The sequence below is a fragment of the Mus caroli genome, unplaced genomic scaffold, assembly GCF_978045245.1.
Source record: "Mus caroli unplaced genomic scaffold, Mus_caroli_1 scaffold_18, whole genome shotgun sequence".
Classification (NCBI taxonomy): domain Eukaryota; kingdom Metazoa; phylum Chordata; class Mammalia; order Rodentia; family Muridae; genus Mus; species Mus caroli.
This window is the reverse complement of record NW_028227273.1, coordinates 69,021,727-69,045,429: the sequence shown is the minus strand read 5'-3', so window position 1 is coordinate 69,045,429 and position 23,703 is coordinate 69,021,727. Positions and strand designations below refer to the sequence as shown.

The window sequence follows — 23,703 nt, the reverse complement described above, 5'->3', positions numbered from 1 at the left end:
GATGACCCATCTCTGACCCAAAGTCTTCAATTTCAGCAGACCCCATTAAGTCACTAAAGGAACTTGGCTATTTTCGGAAATGAAGCCACACCCTCATAACTATGCCTACCTCTGCAATACCTTTATTTCTTGTTTGTTTTCCTTCTCCATTCCTTCTACTTTTTATTTCTTAAAAAAAGTCCAGACTGATCTCAGATTAAGTGTTCCTTTCTGGGTCCCCAGAATTGTGAAATGGAAAGAGAGATGATAGTATGTGCCTTGCAAGAACTCAGTGGTACTGAGGCCACTGGCCAGGAGCCTTAGCGCACTTCTGGCTCATCATCTTCCTCAAAACTGTTCCAAACCATTGCACTTATCTTTCAGTTGAAGCCAAGGCTAGAACCTCTCACTTCCCCACTGGCTCAAAGGTTAGCCCTGGCCGTCTGTCCCATCACAGCTTGCTAATTCTAATAACCTACTCAGGTTACTTCCATAGTGCTGAGGCCAAGGTCTCTTTCACCATCAGCTCTGGCATGAGTTATAAAGATCTGCAGCCCTGGAAATTACGTTACCTTTGGGGTCCTGAAGAGACATGATTGACATTCAGACATCGGCTCATCCCAAACAACTTAGTGTCCTGAGCTGGTCTAAACCACTCACCATCTTGGGGTGGACCTCAGTGGAGATGAGCCTCAGAAGGCAGCTCAGGAGGCGTTGCTGGTGGAGGGCTGAGGGCGAGGAGCGGGATAGGGCAGTCTGGCCCTGTGCTGTGGGTGCCTGGCTCTCGGGGCCCAGCACAGCCAGCCAATCATACTCCAGCTGTAGTTTGGTCGGCTTGCCCATCATGAGGTAGACTTCAGCCAGTGTGAGGCTTTCAGAGGTCTGCAAGCTCCAGCCTTCTTCACGTAGCTGCTGGGCCAGCTGGCTGGCAGGGACTTCCTTGGAAGGCCTGGTAGCAGGCTGTCCCTGAGAGGAAAGATGTTCTGAGGGGCTGCCTTTTTCCTGGGACTCTTCAGAGGATGCGTTCACTAGCTCTTTAGTACAAATATCTGACTGAAGCCTGGTGTCAGGTTGATGATCAGTGCCAGGTTGAGGGTCCAGGCCAGGGGGAGCACTGTCAGCAACCTCCCTGTTGCTGGGTATGAGGGTCTCTGGGGAAGCTCCCCTGCCAAGAGGAGGATGCTCTCTCCCAGATTGTGTGTCTGCACAGCGGCACTGCTCTGGGATGATGAGATCCTGGCACGACTTCAGGTATCGGGGGAAGGGGTCAAGGAGTGAGAGTTCATCTTCCAAGTCTGGGGGCTGGCCACAGGGACACGGCAGAGCCCCAGATTCTTGAATAGGGCTGTCCCTACCCACTGCAAGGGCTGTCACAGGGGTCTTCTCAAGGTGTGGTCCAGAGTCCTGGAGCCCATGAGGCCTGTCAGGGGCATCTGGGCTGCTCAGACTTGGAGGTGCTCCCTCTCCAGGAGCACTCTCAGGGGAACTTTCCCCTGAACTCTGTGAAGCATCTGCAGTGGGAAGGAGCCGCCCCCCACCCTTGCCTTCAGCACTGCTCCTCTGGCACTTCAGCTGGCCCCGGGCTATTCCCTGTCCACTCTGGATGCCGAGGATCTGTGCTGGAGGCAGTGAGTGTGTGTCCTTAGTGCCCTGTTTGCACCGGCCGCCCTCTTGCCAGTGTACAGTGCAGAAGGCCTTGGAGTGTACCACACGGGCTACACCCGGTAGTGGTGTCAGCGTGCAGTTCTCGCCTGGGAACAGGTGCAATGCCACCTTCTCCTGGGTCTGCACTGTGCTCGAACCCTGCAGCTGCCTCTCCTCAAGTGTCTTCCGCTGCGCACACTGTCAAGGAGCAACTCCAAACAACTCCACTGTGACCACAGTGCTCCTCAGTGAAGAGCTATGGATGCCGATTAGGGTCTTCTTCCCTAGGAGCCACACCAACCCCTTGATATTCCTGGAGCTCTCCTAGGGACTTCCCTCCAGCTACTACCAAACTATGCTGGCTCAGGCATTCAGTGTGTTCAGGAAACTCACGCCTGATGACAGAAACTATTCTTGGAAACATGCAGGGCCAATAAACAGCCAAGGACACAAAGAAGGCTTAAATGTATATATATCTTCCCACATCCCACATCTACTGATACTTAGGCCACATCCCAGTGACCAGTTAGGTGGCCACTCAAAACGTGGAAAAGTGAGTGGAACTGAGTACGATCAAGTAGTGCAAGTAGTTCCAAGGCAGGGCTCTCTACCTAAACCCAAGAGGGTTGGGCTTTCATGGAGCCCCACAGTAACGGGAAGAAAACAAGACCACATTCTCAAGCAGGAATAACTGACAGGTTTGAAGGGTTTGCTTCATTTGAAAAAAGATACAATTCGTACTTCATGGAGTGCCCACTTCTGCTTCAGGAACTCAATGAGGCTAGAGACTTTTCTATGTAGCTCCACAATCATCCTATGAAATAAAAAAAAAAAAGATTATAGAAGGCCACCCTTAGAAGAGGTCTAATGACTGCATGTACCAAATTCACTTGACAGAGACGTAGGGACTGGGAAGGGGATCTATAGCCTATTCAGCGCCTATTCCTAAATCTACATCCCATCTGTTGAAGTCATTGTAGCTTCACATAAATAACAGAGATGTGCAAGTGCTGAGCTAGGATGTGAGCTGTGAGCATCATCACCTCTTCTGTCAGTGCTCTGTCGTCAAGGTTACAGGGACGTAGCTACCCCTAGCTAGCCCTAAGAAAATAAAATGCACACAGAGAGAGGAGATGAAGCATGCTATGACACATACTATAGTATAGACGCATCTCAAAACAATAAGAGATGCCCAATAGACCGGATTCTTGTGCTCCTCAAACAGGAGATGTCCAGAAAAGGCTAGACTGAGAGCAGCTGGGATCAAGACGAGCACTGGAGAGAGTGACAGCACATGGGACGATGACATATGCTGGAAGTCGGCTGAGACAGAGGGCTTATAACAAGGCCAGCATACTAAGACACTTAGCTGCAAACATGCAAACATACAGCTCATTCAATGTGATATGAATTTTACTTCAGCTTAATAAATGCAAATGGGAAATGGACCACAGGTATAGCAGTGCTTTATAAATTAACCAAACTCTCTGGGGAAGCAGTGAGAAAGAATGCAGGAGCTTTACAGGAAAGAGGATTCTGCAGGCAGTAACACTGATAGTTTCAAACGTGCCTGGTAGGATTACAATTCAGGATCTTGAGACCACCCTCCAGCTCAGGATATTCTTATGACAGTGTCACCTCTACACCCTGTCCTCATGTGAGGACAGAATCTGTTTCTCTAGAATTCCCTGAGAGAAACCCAAACACCAAAATCTCATGCCCTGCCTGGCACTGAGGCCCTTCCTCATGCTAAATGTCACCTGAGACGTGGGTTCTGGGCCAGGCTCTGTACTCGTGCCCAAGCGTGGTTGTTCCTTGGTTGTAATTCTACTGGGACTTTCAGGGGTAGGCGCACTGGCTTCTGGTCCTCTTCATCACTTAGACCTGAGAAAAGGAGACCATGAAAGCCCAGTGCAGACCAACCTGAAGGCACAAAACAAAACGCTTTCCAGAAAAACACAGGGAAATGAGAACTAGGAGATGAGACTGCCTTGTGCCTGGAAAAAAAGGAGAACAGAGGAATCCTAGCAAGGGTCAAACTCAATGTGGTGAACTCTGTACTTGCAAAGGCAGACCCATGAATAGAATAGGCCATCAAGTAGCCGTGAGAGCTCCTGATGGTATCAACCCACCTGTCAAATGTTCCCATAGCCTCTTACTAGACACATGGATGTCACTTCAAGAACTGTCTACTCACAGGAGAAGGTTAAACAGGGTCAGTAACAAAGTACTATATGCTGCCCATCATGGAACAAAACAGCCATGAAAGATACAATATATGCTATCCCTTCCCGATACCTACCATCTGGATCACAGAGTTTCTTTAGGGCTCGGCACATGGGTGCCTTGATCCGGAGATTTCTCCCTTTATAACGTACTGTGGTGGCTCTGGGAAAAGAAATTGCAAGCAATTCTGAGGACTTCATGTGAGTGGAAGAGATGAAGGGTTATCAGGTCTGAAGTATGGCAAGCACAAAGGCCTGGTGAGTACTGATCCCTACGCTGTCACTCGTGGTCACCCTAGATGGTAAGCATAGGCAGGACCTTTAGATGCCTGCTACGTTCCTAACCAAGGGACATGTGCTGTTTATGGGAAGCAAGCTGTGCCCAAACCACAACTACCAACTGTTGTTATTCACAGCTAAGCTCACTGTTGAGAGCTGTTCTGCTCATGCTCAGCCTATCTGTAAGCACACCTCACCCTTACGGAAGCTCCAGAGCCTCCACTCTGTGTCCTCCACATGACCTGCCTACCCACCTTTACAAGACTTCTTCCTGAACTCTTTATGAGCAACTTGCCGCAGCAGTGTAATCCCATCCCTGTAACCCACACAGGACAAGGGTATAAGCAGTTACAGGAAGGTGCCAGGGCCCAAACTCAAGACCTTAGGCCAGCTAAGGTCTGTATGCTGGAGCTGCAGCTGATTAGCAATGATATACATTAGAGAAATGCTGTCTGGCTACCTAAACAAAGGGAACTGGAGTTTAGACTGATTGATCAGGTGTGACCTGGCAGCCGCCGTGGCTCAGGCCCATCAGTCTGAAGCTAAGTTCCCACTGCTTTGACTCTGAGAAGAATAAATGATACACTTTAGATCTGGGTTGAAGAAAAGGCTTTGGCTAGCGCCCTGAGGGGGTGGGGGTGAGTCTAAATTTTCTATGTTGAAGCTGTCTATCACTTTATACATCTCTGCTTTAATCCATTTTTGTTGTTGTTTAAGATAGGATCTCTCGGGCTGGTGAGATGGCTCAGCAGTTAAGATCGCCGACTGCTCTTCCAAAGGCCCTGAGTTGAAATCCCAGCAACCACATGGTGACTCACAACCGTCCATAACGAAATCTGATGCTCTCTTCTGGAGTGTCTGAAGACAGCTACAGTGTACTTACATATAGTAAATAAATAAATAAATAAATACATAGATTAAAAAAAAAAAAAGATAGGATCTCACTATGTAGACCAGGGTAACCTCAATTCCAAAGACAGCTTCTTGCCTGCCTTCTGCTGGCATTAATAGCATGGGCCACTATGGCTGGCTTGAACCCATTTTTTTGGGGGGTGGGGCTGATCTACCATCAGCTATCAGCTGTGAGCATGTTAGTTATGAGAACAGCTTCTATTTTTACTATTTAATGTCTAAGAAGTATACAGGAAAGGTGACCAACAATGACAGCCTATACATGAGGTGATTCTAAAGGTGTAGAAGAAATTATATATTCATACTAGTACAAATTCCCATTTGTATCTAAATACTTATTCGTGTAAATTTCCTAAGGGGAGGAAGTTTTAATTGAGAGGAGGGGTTGGTGACTTTACATGTTTATACTATCTGAAAAAAAAATTCTTTCAGAATGTATTTATACTACATCTAATCTAGTAAGTTTTAAAATGTTCTAAAATAATGCTGCTTAAATCTGGAGCTAAGAATCTGAACTCCAGCTTTGAGCAGAATGAGCACAGGAAAGGCTCTGCTCACACAACAGTGCTTGACTAAAGAGCAACTCAAATGGATACATGCAAAATAGAAGCAGCGGGCAGAGGGCTAACGTCAGGAGAGAAGAACCATATACACACTCCTAAGGGCAAAGCCACGCCCACTATCCTGAAAAGGACTGTGCCTTGAATTTTAGCATTATGATGTTTCAGAACCTTGCACAGTTACAGCTTTCGGCAAGTGCTCATGACAGCTCCAACAGTGAAGTGCCATGAGAGGTGGACACAATCGTACAACACAGAAAGCTCAGTAACCCACGTCACGGCAGCCACACTCCATCTACTCATTCTCCTCCTGACATCTATTTAGGGATCCGCATCGCCTTTCCTACCCAGCCACACCTAACCCAGGCTGCTCACTCTTAACTGTGCCTGCTGACTCATCTGCCAGTCACTCCCCCATCTACTGCCGACTGGCGCTTTCTTGCACCATCCACACACCTGCCCGTTCATTCATTCATTCATTCATTCATCTATGTGCACGTCTACCCACCACTCAGCCAGCCAGTCTTCTACCCACTCAACTGTCCTCATGCACTCACCCACTCAAGAACCAACCTCTGTATGCAAGACACCAAAGTGCAAAGCTAAGAATAAGAAAGCCTCATTAAAGGGGCAGGAAGAGCCCAGACTGGCTGCCACTCCTTACCCACTTTCCATCTGAAGGGAATAAGTCTCTAAGCAAGCGCACATTCTAGTAACTCAAAATTACCGAACTGCCTTACTCCAGGCAAACAGTGAGGAAGTGACACAGCGGGGAACCAGAAAGATTATTCTAAAGAGCAGGTAATAAAGCATGGACGAGCCATTTTTTCAACAATTTCCTTCAACAAAAAGCTCAAGGAAATGAGTTTTAAATACAGAGAAAGAGAGAGAGAGACAGAGAGAGAGAGAGAGAACCTGACTTAACAACATCAAAACATGTTCAATGTCATTGTTCATCAGGGAAGTGCAACTCAAAACAATTGCATACCAAATCGGACACCTTTGAAGTCCTTGAGCACACGGGAGGGCCTGGGCCAGGTTGTGCAAGACAGTTTCTTGCAAAGACAGACACTTGTCCATATCTCCTCTTAGGGGATGCCCAGGTAAAATGAAAACCAATACTCATAGCCAGGCAGTAGTGGTGTATGCCTTTCATCCCGGCACTGGGGAGGCAGAGGTGGGTGGAACCTGAGAGTCTCCTGTGCACACTTCTCAAAGAAAGAGGCCAACCTCATAGGTTAGTGGTGGTTCCAAATAAAAGACTGACCCAAGGCAGGCATATGGGCTACACGTGTTCTACCATCACGTTGTTAAACTCACAGAGCTGTGAATGGTAGAGGCCAATCTAAACAGGCTGTGTACAGGTTGACTCCAACCAGATAATGCTCAGCGGAAAGCAGGTCTCTGAAACAATAAAGGCTTTGGGATTTCCCAAAGGGACCAGGAGAGGAAGAGACAGACAGCAGACAGGGGATTTTCAGGACAGAGAAAGTGCTCTTAATAAGACTGCAGTGGTAGGGAGGAAAATACTTCACCGTCCAACCTTATGAATGTCTGACACCAGGGTCCCTAAACTAAAACAGACAAATTATGACCAAGCATCAGCAGATATATCATAAACCCAAGATCCTCCTGCCTCAGATTCCTGGAACTGGGACCTAAGGAACAGGCTACTAGGTTCAATTTGTAACAACGCTGTTTTTGATGTACTAAGAAAATCCAAGGCAGGATCTTCCATCTTTTTACACAATTTTCTTATAAACCTTCTAAAACCTGTTCAAAAATTAAAATCAATGCAAAAGCTATTTAAGTCAATAAAAATTATAAATTCCAAAATATCAAACTCATATAACTAAATGCCAAAAGTAAAAATATGTAAAATATTAAAATACCAAATAAGGGGCTGGAAAGACAGCTTGGTGATTGAAAGCATTGGTTCTTGCAGAAGACCCAGGTTTGATTCCCAGAACCTATAATGTGATTCACAACTATCTGTAATATATCTGAGGGAATATAGTACCCTCTTCAGACCTCTGCAGGCACCAGGGTATACACATGCAAGTATGTACGCAAACATAAAATCATAACATACAGCACAAAACTTAAAAGAAAAACCACAAACAAAGCACTAACTGCCAGCCCTAAATTGCACCCTTAAATAACTCTTCACAGGAGCAAAAGAATGGTTTACCCAGCAAGAGGAGCTTTCCTGATTTGTGTCCTCTAGCTTCCCGAAATACCTAAAGACCACTGAAGTCCTGTGCATGCCCCAACCCATCAGATTCCACCCCCACCTCGCCTCTCTGCAGCCGCCACAGTCAGTCCAGTTGCTTCCTTTGCGCCTTCTGTGCCCTTCGCCTACATGGCAGCACCTAGAAAGCCGTCCGTCTGTGTGTGTTTAAGGTAGGAACCCTTCCTGTTACTTACCCACAGCTATCACTTCAATGTAATGTTCTACAGATGCACACATGCACATGGGCACTGGGAAAGGGCTGTTAAGTCATCAGGAGAGCCAGATAAGGTGCCTATCAAGTAAGAGTGGATGGAAGATGCCCACCAGTTTCCCACGAGTACTCTGAATTTCTTGGGTCTTACCTAGGACGCGGGCCTAGCTTCTCCTTGTTACAAGCTACAACCTGCGCTGACACGCACACTCGCCCAGTGACACCCACAAGCCCTACAGCATCTACTCCAGCTATCCCAGGTAGGTGCTGTGGTAGGGCCAGGTAATCTCATCAATAGTTGCCTTGCTTAAAAAAATACAAAAAATAAAAATCACCAATCGGGGTGGCTATCTGCCCAGCAAAGCAGCCACACAAGGAACACAAGATCCAGGAATACTCTTAGGCTCCAGTGCCATCATCATTTCCCATATGATTCTCAAAGAACCAGGGCCGCATGTGTAAGCAACACCAAAACCTGTGCCTGACTCAGTGCAGTTCAACAGAGGTACACCATCCACCTGTCCACGCGTATCAAGAAATTTCACACTAAGATGTATGCAAGTTCAAGGGAAGATCTGTCTGCCAGATCAAATCACAGTGGCCCTGCCCCTCAGGGACACTTCTACCTACTGATAAGGTCATAACAATGGTGATCACTTCAGCCTTCCCCAGAAAAGGTCCTGACAGACTTATAAAAAAAAAAAGAAAAGGAAAAAAAAAAAAGGAGGTGCAAAAGGAAACGAAGACTGGACGCTGACAATCAAATGGGGACACAAAGCAAGTCAATCCCACCTAACAAGGCCCCAACAAACACAGCTGGTACTCCATTTTCTGATGGCCTCTGACTGTATCTGAGACAAGCTATATTCAGGAATGTAATTGGTATTTAAGGCCACCCAACAGTTTTGGCAGACACAGTGCTCTAACACAGTGAATCAATCTGATCAGGCCTGGGTTGTTATGAAAATAAAGGTTTACAAATACAGTCCCAGTGAGAACACAGGAAGGGTTCACCTAGCTGAACCCTAGGTCCTCACTCCAACATGCATAAAGTCATCTAAACACCAAAGTTCAGGCCTATGAGAGAGAAGCAAGAGAACAGTACTAGGTATTTGGGAAGGCTATATCTCAAAAGATATAAAAACTGTTACGTCCACAGTAGCTAGAAGAGTCTGAATGACAAAGCAGACCAAATGTTCAAGGGTCAGGGATTGGCCTGGGGGATTGAGACAAGGAATGAGAAAGAGGACACAGCAGCTTTCATCAAGGGCCCTAAACAAAACAAAACAAAAAGAAGTTCTCCACAAAATGCCTAACAGGAAGTGGCAGAAATGGGTCTTGCAATGTAGCAGAGCATCATCAACAGCAGCATCAGTAGCAGTGTGACTCCCCAGGACAGAGGGTAGTCATGATGAGACAGAGGACAGAGGTATAACTAAGCATTCAACCTTTAGACAAGTGAAGGTGCAGAGTAAGACACTCAGCAAGACTGGAACTTCCAGGCAATGAAGTTTATATCCAAGGTATGGACAAGAAGGCCGATCTCTACCAGGAAAATTGACAGAAGTCTTTGGAGCCACAAGAAAAGGTTTAGCAGAGAAAGATATGTTTTGGGGAAGCCAAGAGGCACCAAAAGGTAGGTATGGAACTGGAGAGAAGCTCAGGACAACAATATCTTACCGACTTATTACCAACTCCAGAGACAGGCAGATCACAAGAGAATTGCTGAGGATTAAAATTCTAACTATGCCATCCAAGCCTGCTGATGCAGAGTGGCAGTCCATGAAGAAAACCTAAGGACAAGGCAGGATGCTATCTCCACTCTCAACCATATTGCAGATAGTGTCTTTGGAACAGAAAAGGTCAAAAACAATAGGCTAAAAAGACCCAGAGGTCAGGGTCAGATTAAGTGTTAAAAGGCAAGAAAGGATATCTGCAGCAGCTCAGGAGCCAACACATCGAAGTACTAAGGCAAGAGAAAGAGAGCCCTAGGCCATCCGTGCACAGGCAAGGGCAGGCACAGGGAAGGAACATCTGTGGGAACAAAAACATATGCCAAAGAGGACAGTGAGAAGTCTTAATTCTGTGGAGGGCTGGTTAGAGGCTGAGCGGATGAAACACCTGCCTCATGTCCTTAACAGTCTTTATAATTAGCGTTGACACAACCAAGGGTCACCTGAAAGAGACCAGAACTGAAGAACTGCTGAGATCAGACTGGCCAGTGGCTTTATCTGTGAGTGACTTTTCACTGATGATTGATGTGGGAAGACCCAGCCCACTGTGGGCAGAGTCATTCCTTAGCAGGTAGGTTTGGTCTGTATAAAAGAAGTGGCTGAGCAAAAACTAGTGAGCAAGCCAGTAAGCAGTGTTCCTCCATGGTTTCTGCTTCAGGTTCAGCCCTGACTTAAGGTGTAAGCCAAATCAACACTCTCTTCCCCTAAATGGCTTTTGGTCAAACTGCCTATCAGCAACAAAAAGGAAATTAGATCACTGCACAGCCTGATGGCCCAAGTTCAATCTGGGAACACTCCAGTAGAAATAACTGCTCAAAGTTTTCCACTGACCTCCACACAACCACCAGAACCCACATGCCAGTTCTCATCTATAACATGCTCAAGAATAAAAGTGAAAAGAAAATGAAGGAAACCCAGCACTCATTTCAACTTCCATGGGTCAGTGAATGAATACAAGTATATACTGTAATTTGTACTTACCCAACCTGAATGAGTTCATTCAACTTTGTTGCATTCTTGTCATCCATACCTTTAAATGTATAGAAAAATAAATGAGGCCATGGGGTAGTTAGATGCAAACAATCACAAATTCCCATATTATGGCTTCCACACAGACTCCAGACCTTGCTAATTAATGTTCTATAACTTAATGATCCATATCTGCAGCAAAGTTGACCAGTACCTTGCCTCACCCACACAGCCTCTCCCTAACGATTTCTTAAGGGTCCAATATGCTCTGCGCTCAGGTAGCTCTTCTTACAGGAACTGTCCCTGACCTTCTGAGACTGCTGAACCATGGCTCAGCTCCCATAGTGCCTGGTGCTCATAACTGCTTCCTCCAGACATCTCACTGGGCCCTGGGCCTTCTTTCCTTGCTGACTGTGAACTCTCAGGTACATAGTTTAAAAACCAGGGCCTGCTAAATGATGGCTCCCATGCCCTAGTTGTGTGCTCAGCACTGTCCTCAAGGCATCTGTGCAGGAAAGTAGGAATTAAAAAGCTAACACAAGAACCTAGGCAGCGACACTGGGATATGAGCTATAAAATTCCTCAACAGTACTGAGTAACTTGGGAATTAAGGGACCACAATCACTAGTCAGGCAGAGAATCAAGACAGGAATGAATTATAAAAGCAGCCAGAGACATACTATACCTATGAAGGACTTAAAGGACTTTTTTTTTTTTTTGATAATCTTTTTTTTAATTAGATATTTTCTTCACTTACATTTCAAATGCTAGTCCCACTTAAAGGACTTTTTATCATAGACAGTACAGGACTGAAACTAGAGAAAAGCTATAAACATGATTAAAGAAAAAGGAAGGAAGGAAGGAAGGAAGGAAGGAAGGAAGGAAGGAAAGAAGGAAGGAAGGGAGGAAAGAAAGAAGGAAGGGAGGGAGGGAGGGAGGAAAACAGACTTCAGCTTGGTGGCATATGCTTTAATCTCAGTACTCAGGAGGCAGAGACAGGCAGATCACTGAGTTCAAGGCCAGCCTGGTCCTCAAATCAAGTTCCAGGACAGCCAGGGCTCACAGAGAAACCCTGTCTCAAGAAACCAGGAAGAATGAAAACAAAATGAAGCTGTCAGATGAACAGTAAGGAAAAGGAGCCAATGCAGGTACAACTGCACCAAGCAAAGGAAAGGAAAGGAAACCCTGAACTTGCAGGGAAGGGCCCAGGTAGAATAGACCTTCAGGAAAGCAGGAAGAACACTAGGAAGGGCAAATGTAGACATAGGCCTGCAAGAGCAGGCACATCATGGCGCTTATATGGACACTAACCAACCTCTCCAAGTACTACTACAAACACATGAAAAAAATGTATACAACGCTGTTTAAGCCTCGTGTGATCAGGGGGACTGGAGCTCAGATATGCAGGAGGAAATGGGTTGCTGAAAAGTGAAGGTAAGGCAGGAACAAGGCCCTACAGTCCTGTGTCTAGCAGGTTGTACAGAGAGAGGCCTACGGGTGGCATCCAAGTGGAGGAAGTCAAACAAAATCAAACAGGACCTAATGAAACATATCCAGGAAAAAACAAGAGAAGGGAGGAAGGGAAGGGCAAATGTCAGAATTCCTGGATATCACAACTAGCAGATGCCTGTGCTGGGCCCACTGGCTGAGATAAGGACAAATAGCCTGGAGGTGTAGTTAGGCTATGGCCTATGGAGGTCCAGTTAAGAACTGATGCTCCATCATATAGTGGCTTAGATAGGCAGTCATGGCAGCAAAAAGCAATGCAACCACTTTATATACAGAAGAGTTTGCACAAAGAGCAGTAGTACTGGGCAAGGACTTGTCCATTACTTGGGGATATTCTAAAGACTCTGAATGTAGGCAGGAAGTAGCAGGGTACTGCACCCTTTGATAGCTTTAAAATGACTCAGTACAATTATAACAGGCAGTGTGTACTCCAGGTCACAGGGTTGAGGTCTTAGGGGGTGGTATGAAGATTTACAGTCAAATGGAAGTGAGAAAACAGTGCACCTGTGTGTGAAAGACATAAACAAACACTAGTAAATGGGAGGTCAGGTGAAGACACGGTCATTAGATCTTCTTCAACTATTTTGTTGTCAAAAAAATTGCAAGATAAAAGTTGGATCCCAGCCGGGCGTAGTGGCGCACACCTTCAATCCCAGCACTCAGGAGGCAGAGGCAGGCGGATTTCTGAGTTCGAGGCCAGCCTGGTCTACAGAGTGAGTTCCAGGACAGCCAGGGCTACACAGAGAAACCCTGTCTCGGAAAAACAAAAACAAAAACAAAAACAAAAAATAAAAACAAAAAAGGTTGGATCCGTGCGCACTAAACAGATCAGTGGTGAGCAGGACACCGTTGCACCAGGATGACCCCAGACAGCAGCAGTACTCACAACCCCCAATCTTCTTGCGTAGCTCGCCATAGCAGATGAGACCATAGAGTTCCTGGGATGATTTCTTCAGCCCCCGAGAGAACACTGGAAGAAAAGAGGATGGATGTTACGCAGGAGGGACAGAGACTTGACAGGGTACATACAGTCTGCTTGTATAAGAGCATAGAAGAAGCTGGGACTTCTATGTGGCTCACAGCACGTTGGGCATGTAGTTACTCATCTCCCTGAGGTTCCCACAGATGGGAAAGCCAGTTGTAAAGGCAGGACAGTGTCAAGGTGCCTGGCAGAGACTACTGCTTCTAGCACAGAAGCAAGTGGCTGGCCCCTGGCTGTGCGTGTCCAATGATGAGTCATCAGAACCTTGGGAGAGCCAGAATCGCAATATGAAGGCCCCATCATGTGTGGTGACTGTATAGTCCACAGGCAGAGAAAGGTAAGAGGGAAGTTGGGTGGTCACACAGGGAAGCACAAGAGTACAGTTGGTGTGATCCTGTAATGTGTTGAAGCCTCTATTTCTCACCCCTGAGGGGATAGCGCTAAAAGAAATGATGCTACCAGGACCCTGAAGGATGTGGGGTCAGGAGGTGTGTCTGCAGAGAAAGGAACAGAAAAGAAACATCGCTTTAATATATGCTTTGCAATACTGACCCATGAAAAAAGTCCCAGACTTAGCAGACCCTGAGAAGGAACATGTAAGTCTCAGGGCCATGGGTACACCTGAGTTTGTCCCATCCACAATGCCTGAAGGTAAAGCTTGATGAACAAGTCAGACACATCCAATCATCATACTGGACATAACTTGATCCACAACAGTCTTTAAATCCTAAGTGATGGGTCATCATCTCACTGAGGGAGACTTCTCAAGAGCATCTGGAGTGTACCCACATGAAGCCTTGGAATGACTTTCAGAACTTACTGTGAGCTCCAACAAGGAAATGTAAAACAATGAAAAGAAAAGAAAAGAAAAGAAAAGAAAAGAAAAGAAAAGAAAAGAAAAGAAAAGAAAAGAAAAGAAAAGAAAAGAAAAGGAAAGGAAAGGAAAGAAAAGAAAAGGAAAGGAAAGAAAAGGAAAGGAAAGAAAAGAAAAGGAACCAGTGCACCTGGACGGCACAGACTATGTTTCACTATACTATGATGTGGATGGATACAGCCTCAGATCTCAGGGACTGGAGTGGGGCTGAGACATGCAAATGAATCAGTGATAGGGCACACAGCAGTGGTGGGAACAATAGAAAAACATGGAGGGGTTGACTTCAAGTCTGCAGAAAGAGCTTATGCTGATGAGCCTATGAATTATGGAAGCTAACAAACAGGTACCCAGAGATCAACTGAGAGATGGCCCCCCAAGCCCCAAGCTGTGGCGACTGACAATTTAACCCCAGGGGCCTCTAGAAATAGACAAGAGAGGGAAGGGTGTGTGATCCCACAGAATCTGTTCCTCTGTAAGGGGGTGGGGAGATGAGGCATCGTTTTTTAAAACTACAGTATCATGATGCATATCATGGCCAAAACAGCATGACCTGGCAAAGAGACCACCACAAGAAAGGTGAGGATCAGGGGTGCCAAAGGCCACCAGGAAGGCACAGGTAGAGGTCAGAAGGAAGAATGTGGCCACAGCTATATGCCAGTGATTCTTATGTCAGAAACTTACTATCTAGAAAATTGAGATTATTAGAAGAAAAACATCTACAGAACAAGCCCACTATAGAAACTGCAGGAATTCAAGGCAGGATGGGGCCGAGCAGGCTGGAACCAACTGAGTGCAGGGAGAGAATCCAGAATCATGGAAGGAAGAGGAAGCTAGGTTTACAGCAAAGAACAGTTGATTAGATTATGAATTAAAGAGGTGCTGTCACTGAGAAAGTGGCCAATAATCAAGGGTGCTTTTAGCGAGAAACTAGACTACCATTTGGAGACAATCTAGCCACCTCTATGAAGATGAACTGGACTGTGTAAATCCTGACTATAACACAGATTACCAGAATACTGGCAGAGCCAGCATCCACCCAAGCACAGCAGCAACATTCAGGCTTTCTTGTGCACCCAGAATTCAGTTTATCTCAGTGCCCAAACTCATAAGGGACCCAGAATCTTCTCTCGTGAGGCAGTTTTCTCCCAGGTAAAAATCTTCCCCTACCTTGTTGGGAAACTTTAAGACACAGAATGTCAAGAGAACGTAGACAACCAGAGTGTCTGGGACAGCATGCTTGCAACAGGATGTTCTAGGGGGAGGTAAAATACTTCCTGCAGGGAAGCTCCATTAAGAAAGGAAGTAAACAACTCAAAATAGCTCTAGCACATACCTGAAATTGACCAGATTTCCTAGGCCAGACTCCTTCTGCAAGAGTATATAAGTAAGCAGTACAGACTAAGAGCGACTCTCCGACAAGTCAAACTATAAAGAAAACAAGAAGCAGAGACCACAGAGCCACCACAGAAGAACAGTTTCCAATCTGCTGAGCTCACTGCAGGACATGCAGTGTGCATTAGATTCCTGTTCTGCTGAGCTGTTACACCTACTGGATGGGCTTGGGTGACAAAGCTTTGAGTCATTTCTGCTTCTGTAAGTAACCCTTCACTCAAATTCCTGTAAGTAGCCCACCAAAACAGCATTGGCCCACCAAACTGGAGTTCGGTGGTATTGGTGCTTTGGTCTGGTCTGTCATGGGCTCCGTCCCTCTCTAGGGCAAGTAGATGTTTGTGTGTTATGCCTCCCAAGAAATGTTACCCAACATACATATACTCAAAGACACTGAAACACAGAAAGCACAGCTCAAACAATAATAAGGTTCCTTACACAGATGGGGCAGCTTCCTCACAATTAAATTTAACCAATAGGTTCTGGACATGCCCCCAACCAAAGCACTAGGATACAAATCCTACAGTAAGCAGCCAGATGAATACAGGGTCACATAGAGTGGGCAATGGCAACTTTGCCTAGTGGTCTTCCAGGGTCTCTGTAACACTCACCATTGTCAAAGTCAATGTATTTGGTAATCTTGTGCCAGGTGCGGTAGTAAAAATGCCGGACCTGCTCTTTGTTCTTCACCATGCTTGCAGGCTTGCCCTTCTTCTTGTACTTTAGAGCAATGTTGTTCTGAATGGCTTCAAAGTCTTTTCCATGCTAGAAAACAAAGTCCATAATAAAAGCATAGCAGTTAAGATAAAACAAATTTTTGGTATCATGTAAGCATCATCAAAGTCAAACGGGACCAGCTACACAAAGCATAAAACAAACTAAGCTTGGAAGCAGAAAAGCAGAGACTTATCCTTGGAACAAGCACTTATGGGTGGCCCTTAGGGGGCCATGAGGGATACTTACAGGAGGAGTCCATAGCAGAGAGCTCAGGCTCTTACCATCTTACAGTAAAAGAAGGGTCGCTCTTCAAAACTACCTGCTGATTAGATCACAGAAAGTGTGATCAAAGAGAAGCGGCACACACACACCCTTGGGAAGAGAACCAAACAGAAGCATTCTGAACGTATCTAAGGACCAACCCTTTCTAGAAGACCTCCTGCAAAATCTGGGTGTGGTTGGGATTTGAGGATGGAGCATGTGTTCCTGTGTTGATAACAGAGAACCAGCTGTTTGCTGGTCTCAAAAAAGAGAGCTAGTTAGATGTGCTGAAAGCACCCTGTGCCAGTAGCACCTCAGAGCCCCAATATAACTTCTTTCTTTCATTTATTCATAGTTTTTCAAGACAGAGTTTCTTGTGTAGCCCTGGCTGTCCTGGAACTTACTCTATAAACCAGGCTGGCATCCCATGCTGGGATTAAAGGCATGCGCCACCATACCTGTCTATTTATTTTAATAGAGAAGTCTAGTGTTCTGCAAAAATGGCTAATTCCAGGGCTGCGAGGTGTTTGTCAGATAAGCATGGAATAATCAGAGTTGCCCAAAATGAGACCTTATACAAATTGGTTTCAATCTGTACCCAAATCATGGAGGCATAAATTAATGATGCAAGTGGATTATGATCCACATAATACAGTAGCCTTCATGAGCCCACATGTACGTAACGAAACACTAGGGAGAGAAGGAAAAATTTCTCTAAAAGGGATCTGTAATCCTCAGACATAGAGCAATGGAAAGAAGACAGTCACTAGACATATCCCACGATGACTGCTGGGCAGCAGGCAGGTTGTTTAAACTAATGTAAGAAAGAATGACGGCAAAGGTGCTATTTGCTGTCTCAATATGCAGAAAAACCTGGAAAGCACCACCCGAAAACAGTGGTCCAGACCTATCACTGCCAGGGAAAATTTTCTGTATATGTATATGTATATGTATATGTATATGTATATGTATATGTATATGTATATGTATGAGTGCATCTGAGTGCACATACCACAGGACAAATGTGGAGATCAGATTCGTCTTGTGGACATCAGTCGTCGTCTTCTGCTGGGTGGGTCCTGGAGATCCAGGTCAGGCTTGATGACAAAAATCTCTACGTGCTGAGCTACCTCACTGGCCTCTTAAAACATTTTTTTTTTTTAAATTGTTTTTCGAGACAGGGTTTCTCTGTATAGCCCTGGCTGTCCTGGAACTCACTTTGTAGACCAGGCTGGCCTCGAACTCAGAAATCCGCCTGCCTCTGCCTCCCGATTGCTGGGACTAAAGGCGTGCGCCACCACACCCGGCTCATAACATTTTTAAATTGTTTCAAAATGAAAGTTAAGTTATTTTAATTTAAAACTTATCCACGGCTTTAAAATACTTAACAAGAAGCAGAAACTCAAGGCTAAGCCAGGTGGATGGGGAGATAGAGGTCAGCCTAGGGACAAACTGAGACCAAGTCTCATATAAAGGAGAAACCACACCAGCTAATCATGGAAAGGTACAGCTGGGTCTTTTGTTTCTCTGTCTGACTGGGTAGCTATCTCCTCAGCAGCTGTTAATGTCAACAGAAACAGAGACAAGCTCCCTGCTGTGAGGCCTGACTCCCTCATTTATGACTCCTTAACCTGTATTCTCAAACTATATGGTCTGTGGGATGTTAAGTATGTGTCCTACAGTCAACCTGCATTTCTAGAACCACAGGTGTCCTAAACTTCATTACAGATATGATAAGTGGGTCAAGAACAACAAAAATTGGGCAAAGCTGGAAGAGAAAGACTCAACATCTAGGTGATGAAAACTCACAGTATTTACACAGCAAAAAGCCAGAGATATCCCTGAGGCGTGTGCATGCACAGGAGATGGGTAGGGTACTTTGAGATGCACATCAGGGACAAGGCTTTCAAGGCAGTTCTCAATGCAGTGAATTACAACAGTATGGCTAAAGAATAATGCTTTTCAAAGAATGACCATACAGGTGGAAAGCAAATAAAATAGAAACACAGTTGTAAGTTTTATATTATACAGAAACACCACTGAAACCAAGAGAAAGGACTTAGCCAAGGTCTAAGGTGCCATCTATTCAGGGCACATCCACCTGGCCACCTTGGCTCTCTTCTAGCAGTGGGACTAGAACTCACTACTAGCACGGGGTGAGGTCTAGATAGGCTATCACCTGAAAAATCAAATCTGAGGTCAGGCCCAAAACTGTGCTCAGCAGAGCTGGAGATGTGGCTTTTTGTTTTTTTTTTTTTTTTTTTGGTGTTTCGAGACAGGGTTTCTCTGTATAGCCCTGGCTGTCCTGGAACTCACTCTCTAGACCAGGCTGGCCTCGAACTCAGAAATCCGCCTGCCTCTGCCTTCCAAGTGCTGGGATTAAAGGCATGCATCACCATGCCCAGCAGATGCAGGTATCTTAAGCAAGAAAGAAGAGACAGACTGGGGCATGGGACAAAGACTGCTGCATAATCTCTGCATCTGGCTAGTCGTCTGCACCCTGTGGGCCAGGAGTGTTGCTGTGAGCTTTCCAATGGTGGTAAAGAAGTCAGACTAGGTTCTGTGAGCACATGCAAATCTCTTTAGTGGGAGAACACCAAGCCCAATATGCACAAAGGTTTTATTCCCACCATCCTTATGCATACTCACATATGCCTGTGCATGCGGACATGTGCGCCCACACAAATATGTTGATAAATATTACAGAAACAATTCTCAGGGCAGAGAATTACAGGTAGAATGCTTAGCTACCACTAATCCCATTGCTGGAGATTTCAGCTGCCCACATCCACCCAACATTGGTTAAATGGATGCCAAGGCCTCATCAGGGTCTTTCAGTCAGACTCCCTCCAACTGAGGTGTGAATCCCCCACACTCTTCCTCTGGTTATTTTTTTGTCAATTTGATCCCAACTACAGTCATCTGAGAAGGGGGACCCTCAAATGAGAAATGACCTCTATTACATTGGCCTGTGGTCTTGACTGTTGCGCATTTTCTTGAGAAATAATTGGCATGGAAGGGCCCAGTCTACCATAGGCAGTGCCACCCAAACATACCGTCCTGAGCTGTATAAAAAGAAAGTTAGCTGAGCAAGCCGTGGGAAGTAAGCCAGTAAGTAGCATTCCTCTATGGTTTCTGCTTCCAGCTTCCTGCCTGAGTCCCTGTCCTGGCTTCGAAGCCTCCATGATAGTTTGTGACCTGGCAATTGTAAGATGAAATAAATCCTTTCCACTCCAGTTGGTTTTGATCATGGTGTTTACTAGAGCGATAGCAACCAGACTACAGTAACTCTTCCCCTCTCTTCCCCTCTGTGTATAAAATCACAGAAAGCATTAATGCATTAATACATTATTACTAATCAAGGATTTAGGACATCTAAAAACACATGCCTGATTGGTAGGAAAGGAAACAAGGCTAGCCCAACTGGAGAAGAATGGCAGAGGATGGTCTTCACAAGAAAGCCTCTTCCTACAGCTCCCTTACAGCAGCTGGAGAGCCAGACCACCTTGCAGGGCTCAGTCTCCAGAAAGAAAGGAAAATACCATAGTATTTACACATTAGGATGAGATTCACTAACAGCTGCACACTCTTACAATCCAGCAGCAATCACAAGTCTATTATACCTGCCGACTTTAAAAAGAACAACTGGAAGATATCTATATTGATGGCGTCTTGCTTTATTAAAACTCTGAAAAGAAAAAGAGCCCTTCACATGTTTCCATGATTTTTGCAACTACCCTAACAAGTCTTACATGTACCTATTTTATTCTTTCTATGGATAACAAGGGTCAAGTCACACGAACATGTCAGGCACACTCCCCTGGGATGGGAGGAACTTAGACTATCACCCACACAAGGGAGGAATACCAGCCATAAGAATATAATAAAGAGGTTGGAGAGATGGCTCAGCAGTTAAGAGCACTGATTGCTCTTCCAAAGGTCCTGAGTTCAAATCCTAGCAACCACATGGTGGCTCACAACCATCTGTAATGAGATCTGATGCCCTCTTCTGGAGTGTCTGAAGACAGCTACAGTGTACTTACATAAAATAAATAAATAAATCTTAAAAAAAAAAGAATATAATAAAACCAAGTCTTCAGCCCATTAGAAGTGTCTGCCTTTCTAATCTTGAAGTGACTTAAATTCCTGGGCTTTATTCTTGTGTGGAGCTTGTCTTTCTGAGGATCGGCATGGTGTATCTATCATACCTGTGAATTAACCATTAAGAGGACAAGGCTCACTGATTAAGTCAACATGTCAAACAAGGCATCGGAAATGAGGAACTTGAACAAAAATGTTCATTACAGTGCTATTCACAATAACAGAGTCTGCAAGTAATTAAAACAAAATGAAAACAAAAACAAGAATGGGTCATAGGCTGGGGAAATCAGGCTGGTAGTAAATTCCTTGTTGAGCATGCATAAGACCCTGGGGACAGATGGACACATGCAGACACACAGACACAGACACATGCACACACATGCACAAGGGACACTTCTACTGCAACCACCCAACTCTGTTACTGGCTCAACAATCAGTCCAAACAGCACATGAAGGAATGGGCACGGCTGTGCTCCAGTTAAATTTCTCCTTATATAAAACAGAAAAGATAGGTCCATCTGTCTACATACAAAGAAGCACACTTATAACCATTTTTCTTCTTCTTGTCTTAATGGTAAAAGGGCTCAGTGGTTAAGAGCATTGACTGGGCCAGGCGTGGCGGCGCACACCTTTAATCCCAGCACTCCGGAGGCAGAGGCAGGAGGATTTCTGAGTTCGAGGCCAGCCTGGTCTACAGAGTGAGTTCCAGGACAGCCAGGGCTACACAGAGAAACCCTGTCTTGAAAAACCAAAAACAAACAAAAAAAAGAGCATTGACTGTCTTTCCACAGGACTCAAGTCAATTCTCAGCACCGTCATGGCAGCTCCCCACCATCTGTAATTGTAGTTCCAGGGTATTTGGCATCTTCTGTCTGGAGGGTACTTCATGCATGTAGTATGAATACACCCACATACAAAATAAAAATAGGTTAAGTCTTTAAAAAATATAAGTAAGCACCTTGACAAACACATTTGATGTTAATGAAAGTATGTTCACAAATAAGTGCAAGGCTATGAAAAGCAAACATCACAGTGGAGGCAGCTGGCAGGGCACAGCCTCGTAAGTAGTGGATCTTCTGGGAAGTGGCTTTTCTAGACTGAGAGAACTTGACATTTGATTTCAAGTTGTAATATCTTCTGGGACTTAGCTGCTACTCTGGCTGACAGGGCCAGATATCTACATGTCCTTCTGCACTTGGGGACACTTTCCAAATCAGTCACTGTATAGCCAAGGGAAAGCCCTAGGGAGGGTCAGACTCCAGGCAAGAAGTATGCATGAAACATGATTGAGAGCCTTGGGAAAGAGCAATCATCCTAAAAGTCCCAGGAAGGAGATGACAACTGCCCTGGCACTTCTGAAATCCTTGAGAGAATCTGCCTAATTAACAGCAATGCAGCAAAGGGAACACAAGATAAACCATGAGAGCTCAGGAGGAAGACCCCTGGGGGTACTGATTCAAGTCTACAACTCACCTCATACAGTCCCTCAAAGAAGGTGTTCTTGTCCTCCGTGCTCCACGACTCCCACTGCCTTCGGACCTTCTTTCCTTCTTCCTTCTCAGGCCCTGAGGATCCTATGTTCCGGGAGGAGGAGCGGGAGCCTCCTGCAGGAGTGGCAGGGGTAACCCCAGACACGTTTCCAGAAGATGATGCACCACCGTCACTTCCTTGGAGAGAAAGGACTGTACAATAACTCGGTCAGAGAGCTGAGGGGTAGGAGCAGAGAAGACAGAGGGGCACCAAGTGCTCACTGCCACACCCAATTCTAACTTTTACAGGTGATGCCAGCACTCAAAAGCCACTGGGTCCTGATCAGAAGCCAGAGCTGATCAAATGATTCTAAGATGTCTGTACAGTGAGGAGAGAGCCTGTATAGTTTTAACAACACAGTGAATCTGGTATTTTGTCCATACTCAGAGTCTAATCCCTGCCCCTTCAGCAAAGCCACAAGTCACATTTCATGCTGATTCTTGCTCAAATGTGTTTGAAATATGCTTACCACATTTTAAAATAAACTGAATTTCAAGTAACAATCTACATAAATAGTGTTGGCATTTCAGAATATAGATCATTTAATGCTTAAAGTGCCATATAGTCTGAAGATCCCTTCTCTCTATTTTTTTCCTCTCCAGTAATAGAAATACGAACCCAGGGCCTTGCACATAGTAGGTGGACATTCTACCACTAAGCTTATCTCCATACCTAAAACCCTTCCCTTATCTTTCATCTGCTTTAACATCATCTCTGGGGTCCTAAAATACCACTACCCTTAAAAATTCTCCTGGAGTATCAGTCCCTGATTTTTAGCAACATCTTTCCAAATCTTTTGCCAACAGGGTAGCACAATAAAATGTGAGGGGCCCTAGAGACAAAAACAAAGTCAGAGACTAAGAATTTAAGCCCTAGCCTCGTGGTCTGCCAGTTGAGTTTCCTCTTGCTCTGGGGAACAGGGACTCACAGCACCTTAAAGTAACAAGCAATCTACAGAATGCCACGACAGTTTCCAAGCCTGGACAGTCCTATGAGTAGACAGATCACTAAAGTAAAAATTCTTTAAAAACAAACACCATACAACAGAATTTTGTTTTTGTTTTTTTAAGATATTTATTTATTTATTATTTGTTAGTAAGTACACTATAGCTGTCTTCAGATGCACCAAAAGAGGGCATCAGATCTCATTACAGATGGTTGTGAGCCACCATGTGGTTGCTGGGATTTGAACTCAGAACCTTCGGAAGAGCAGTCAGTGCTCTTACCCGCTGAGCCACCCCCGTTTTTGTTTTTTGTCAGAGTCTTGCTTTGAACTCATGGCAATCCTTCTGCTTCAGTCTCCCTAGTACTAGGTCCAGGCCTTTGTACTATACATGGATCAGCAAGTGTGAAACTGTTTTCCTACTGAGACCTGCAGCCCTTACAGCTGAGACTGAGCCTCTGGTCAGCTTGCTGAGCTTCTTCCTGCACAGCCTCGGTGCTGCTCCTCCCCTAGGGTCTCCCTTCACTGCAGGGTTTTCAAAGAAGCAGCTTTACGGAAGAGTGTAAAAGATGAAAAAGTTAAAAATTAGAAGCCTATTAACCCAAAAATACTTGAGAATACTTTCTCTGGTCATCTAGAGATTAGAACATGC

The 23,703-nt window shown here is 45.2% G+C and overlaps 1 protein-coding gene across 5 annotated transcripts in view; it reads right to left on the bottom strand.

Moving 5' to 3' along the window:
* Cramp1 (cramped chromatin regulator 1) overlaps positions 1-23,703 on the bottom strand; it is a 54,244-nt gene that overhangs the window by 19,657 nt on the left and 10,884 nt on the right. For 4 of the 5 annotated variants that reach the window (XM_021149887.3, XM_021149886.3, XM_029471204.2 and 1 more), the window contains exons 3-10: positions 22,052-22,245; positions 16,111-16,264; positions 13,141-13,224; positions 10,758-10,806; positions 3,926-4,011; positions 3,384-3,507; positions 2,356-2,437; positions 640-1,812 (exon numbers count right to left, since the gene is read on the bottom strand). In XM_021149887.3, coding sequence (XP_021005546.1) covers positions 640-1,812; positions 2,356-2,437; positions 3,384-3,507; positions 3,926-4,011; positions 10,758-10,806; positions 13,141-13,224; positions 16,111-16,264; positions 22,052-22,245 — 1,946 coding nt within the window. The remainder of the gene's footprint in view (positions 1-639; positions 1,813-2,355; positions 2,438-3,383; positions 3,508-3,925; positions 4,012-10,757; positions 10,807-13,140; positions 13,225-16,110; positions 16,265-22,051; positions 22,246-23,703) is intronic. The other variant, XM_085833128.1, reaches the window with a different exon arrangement.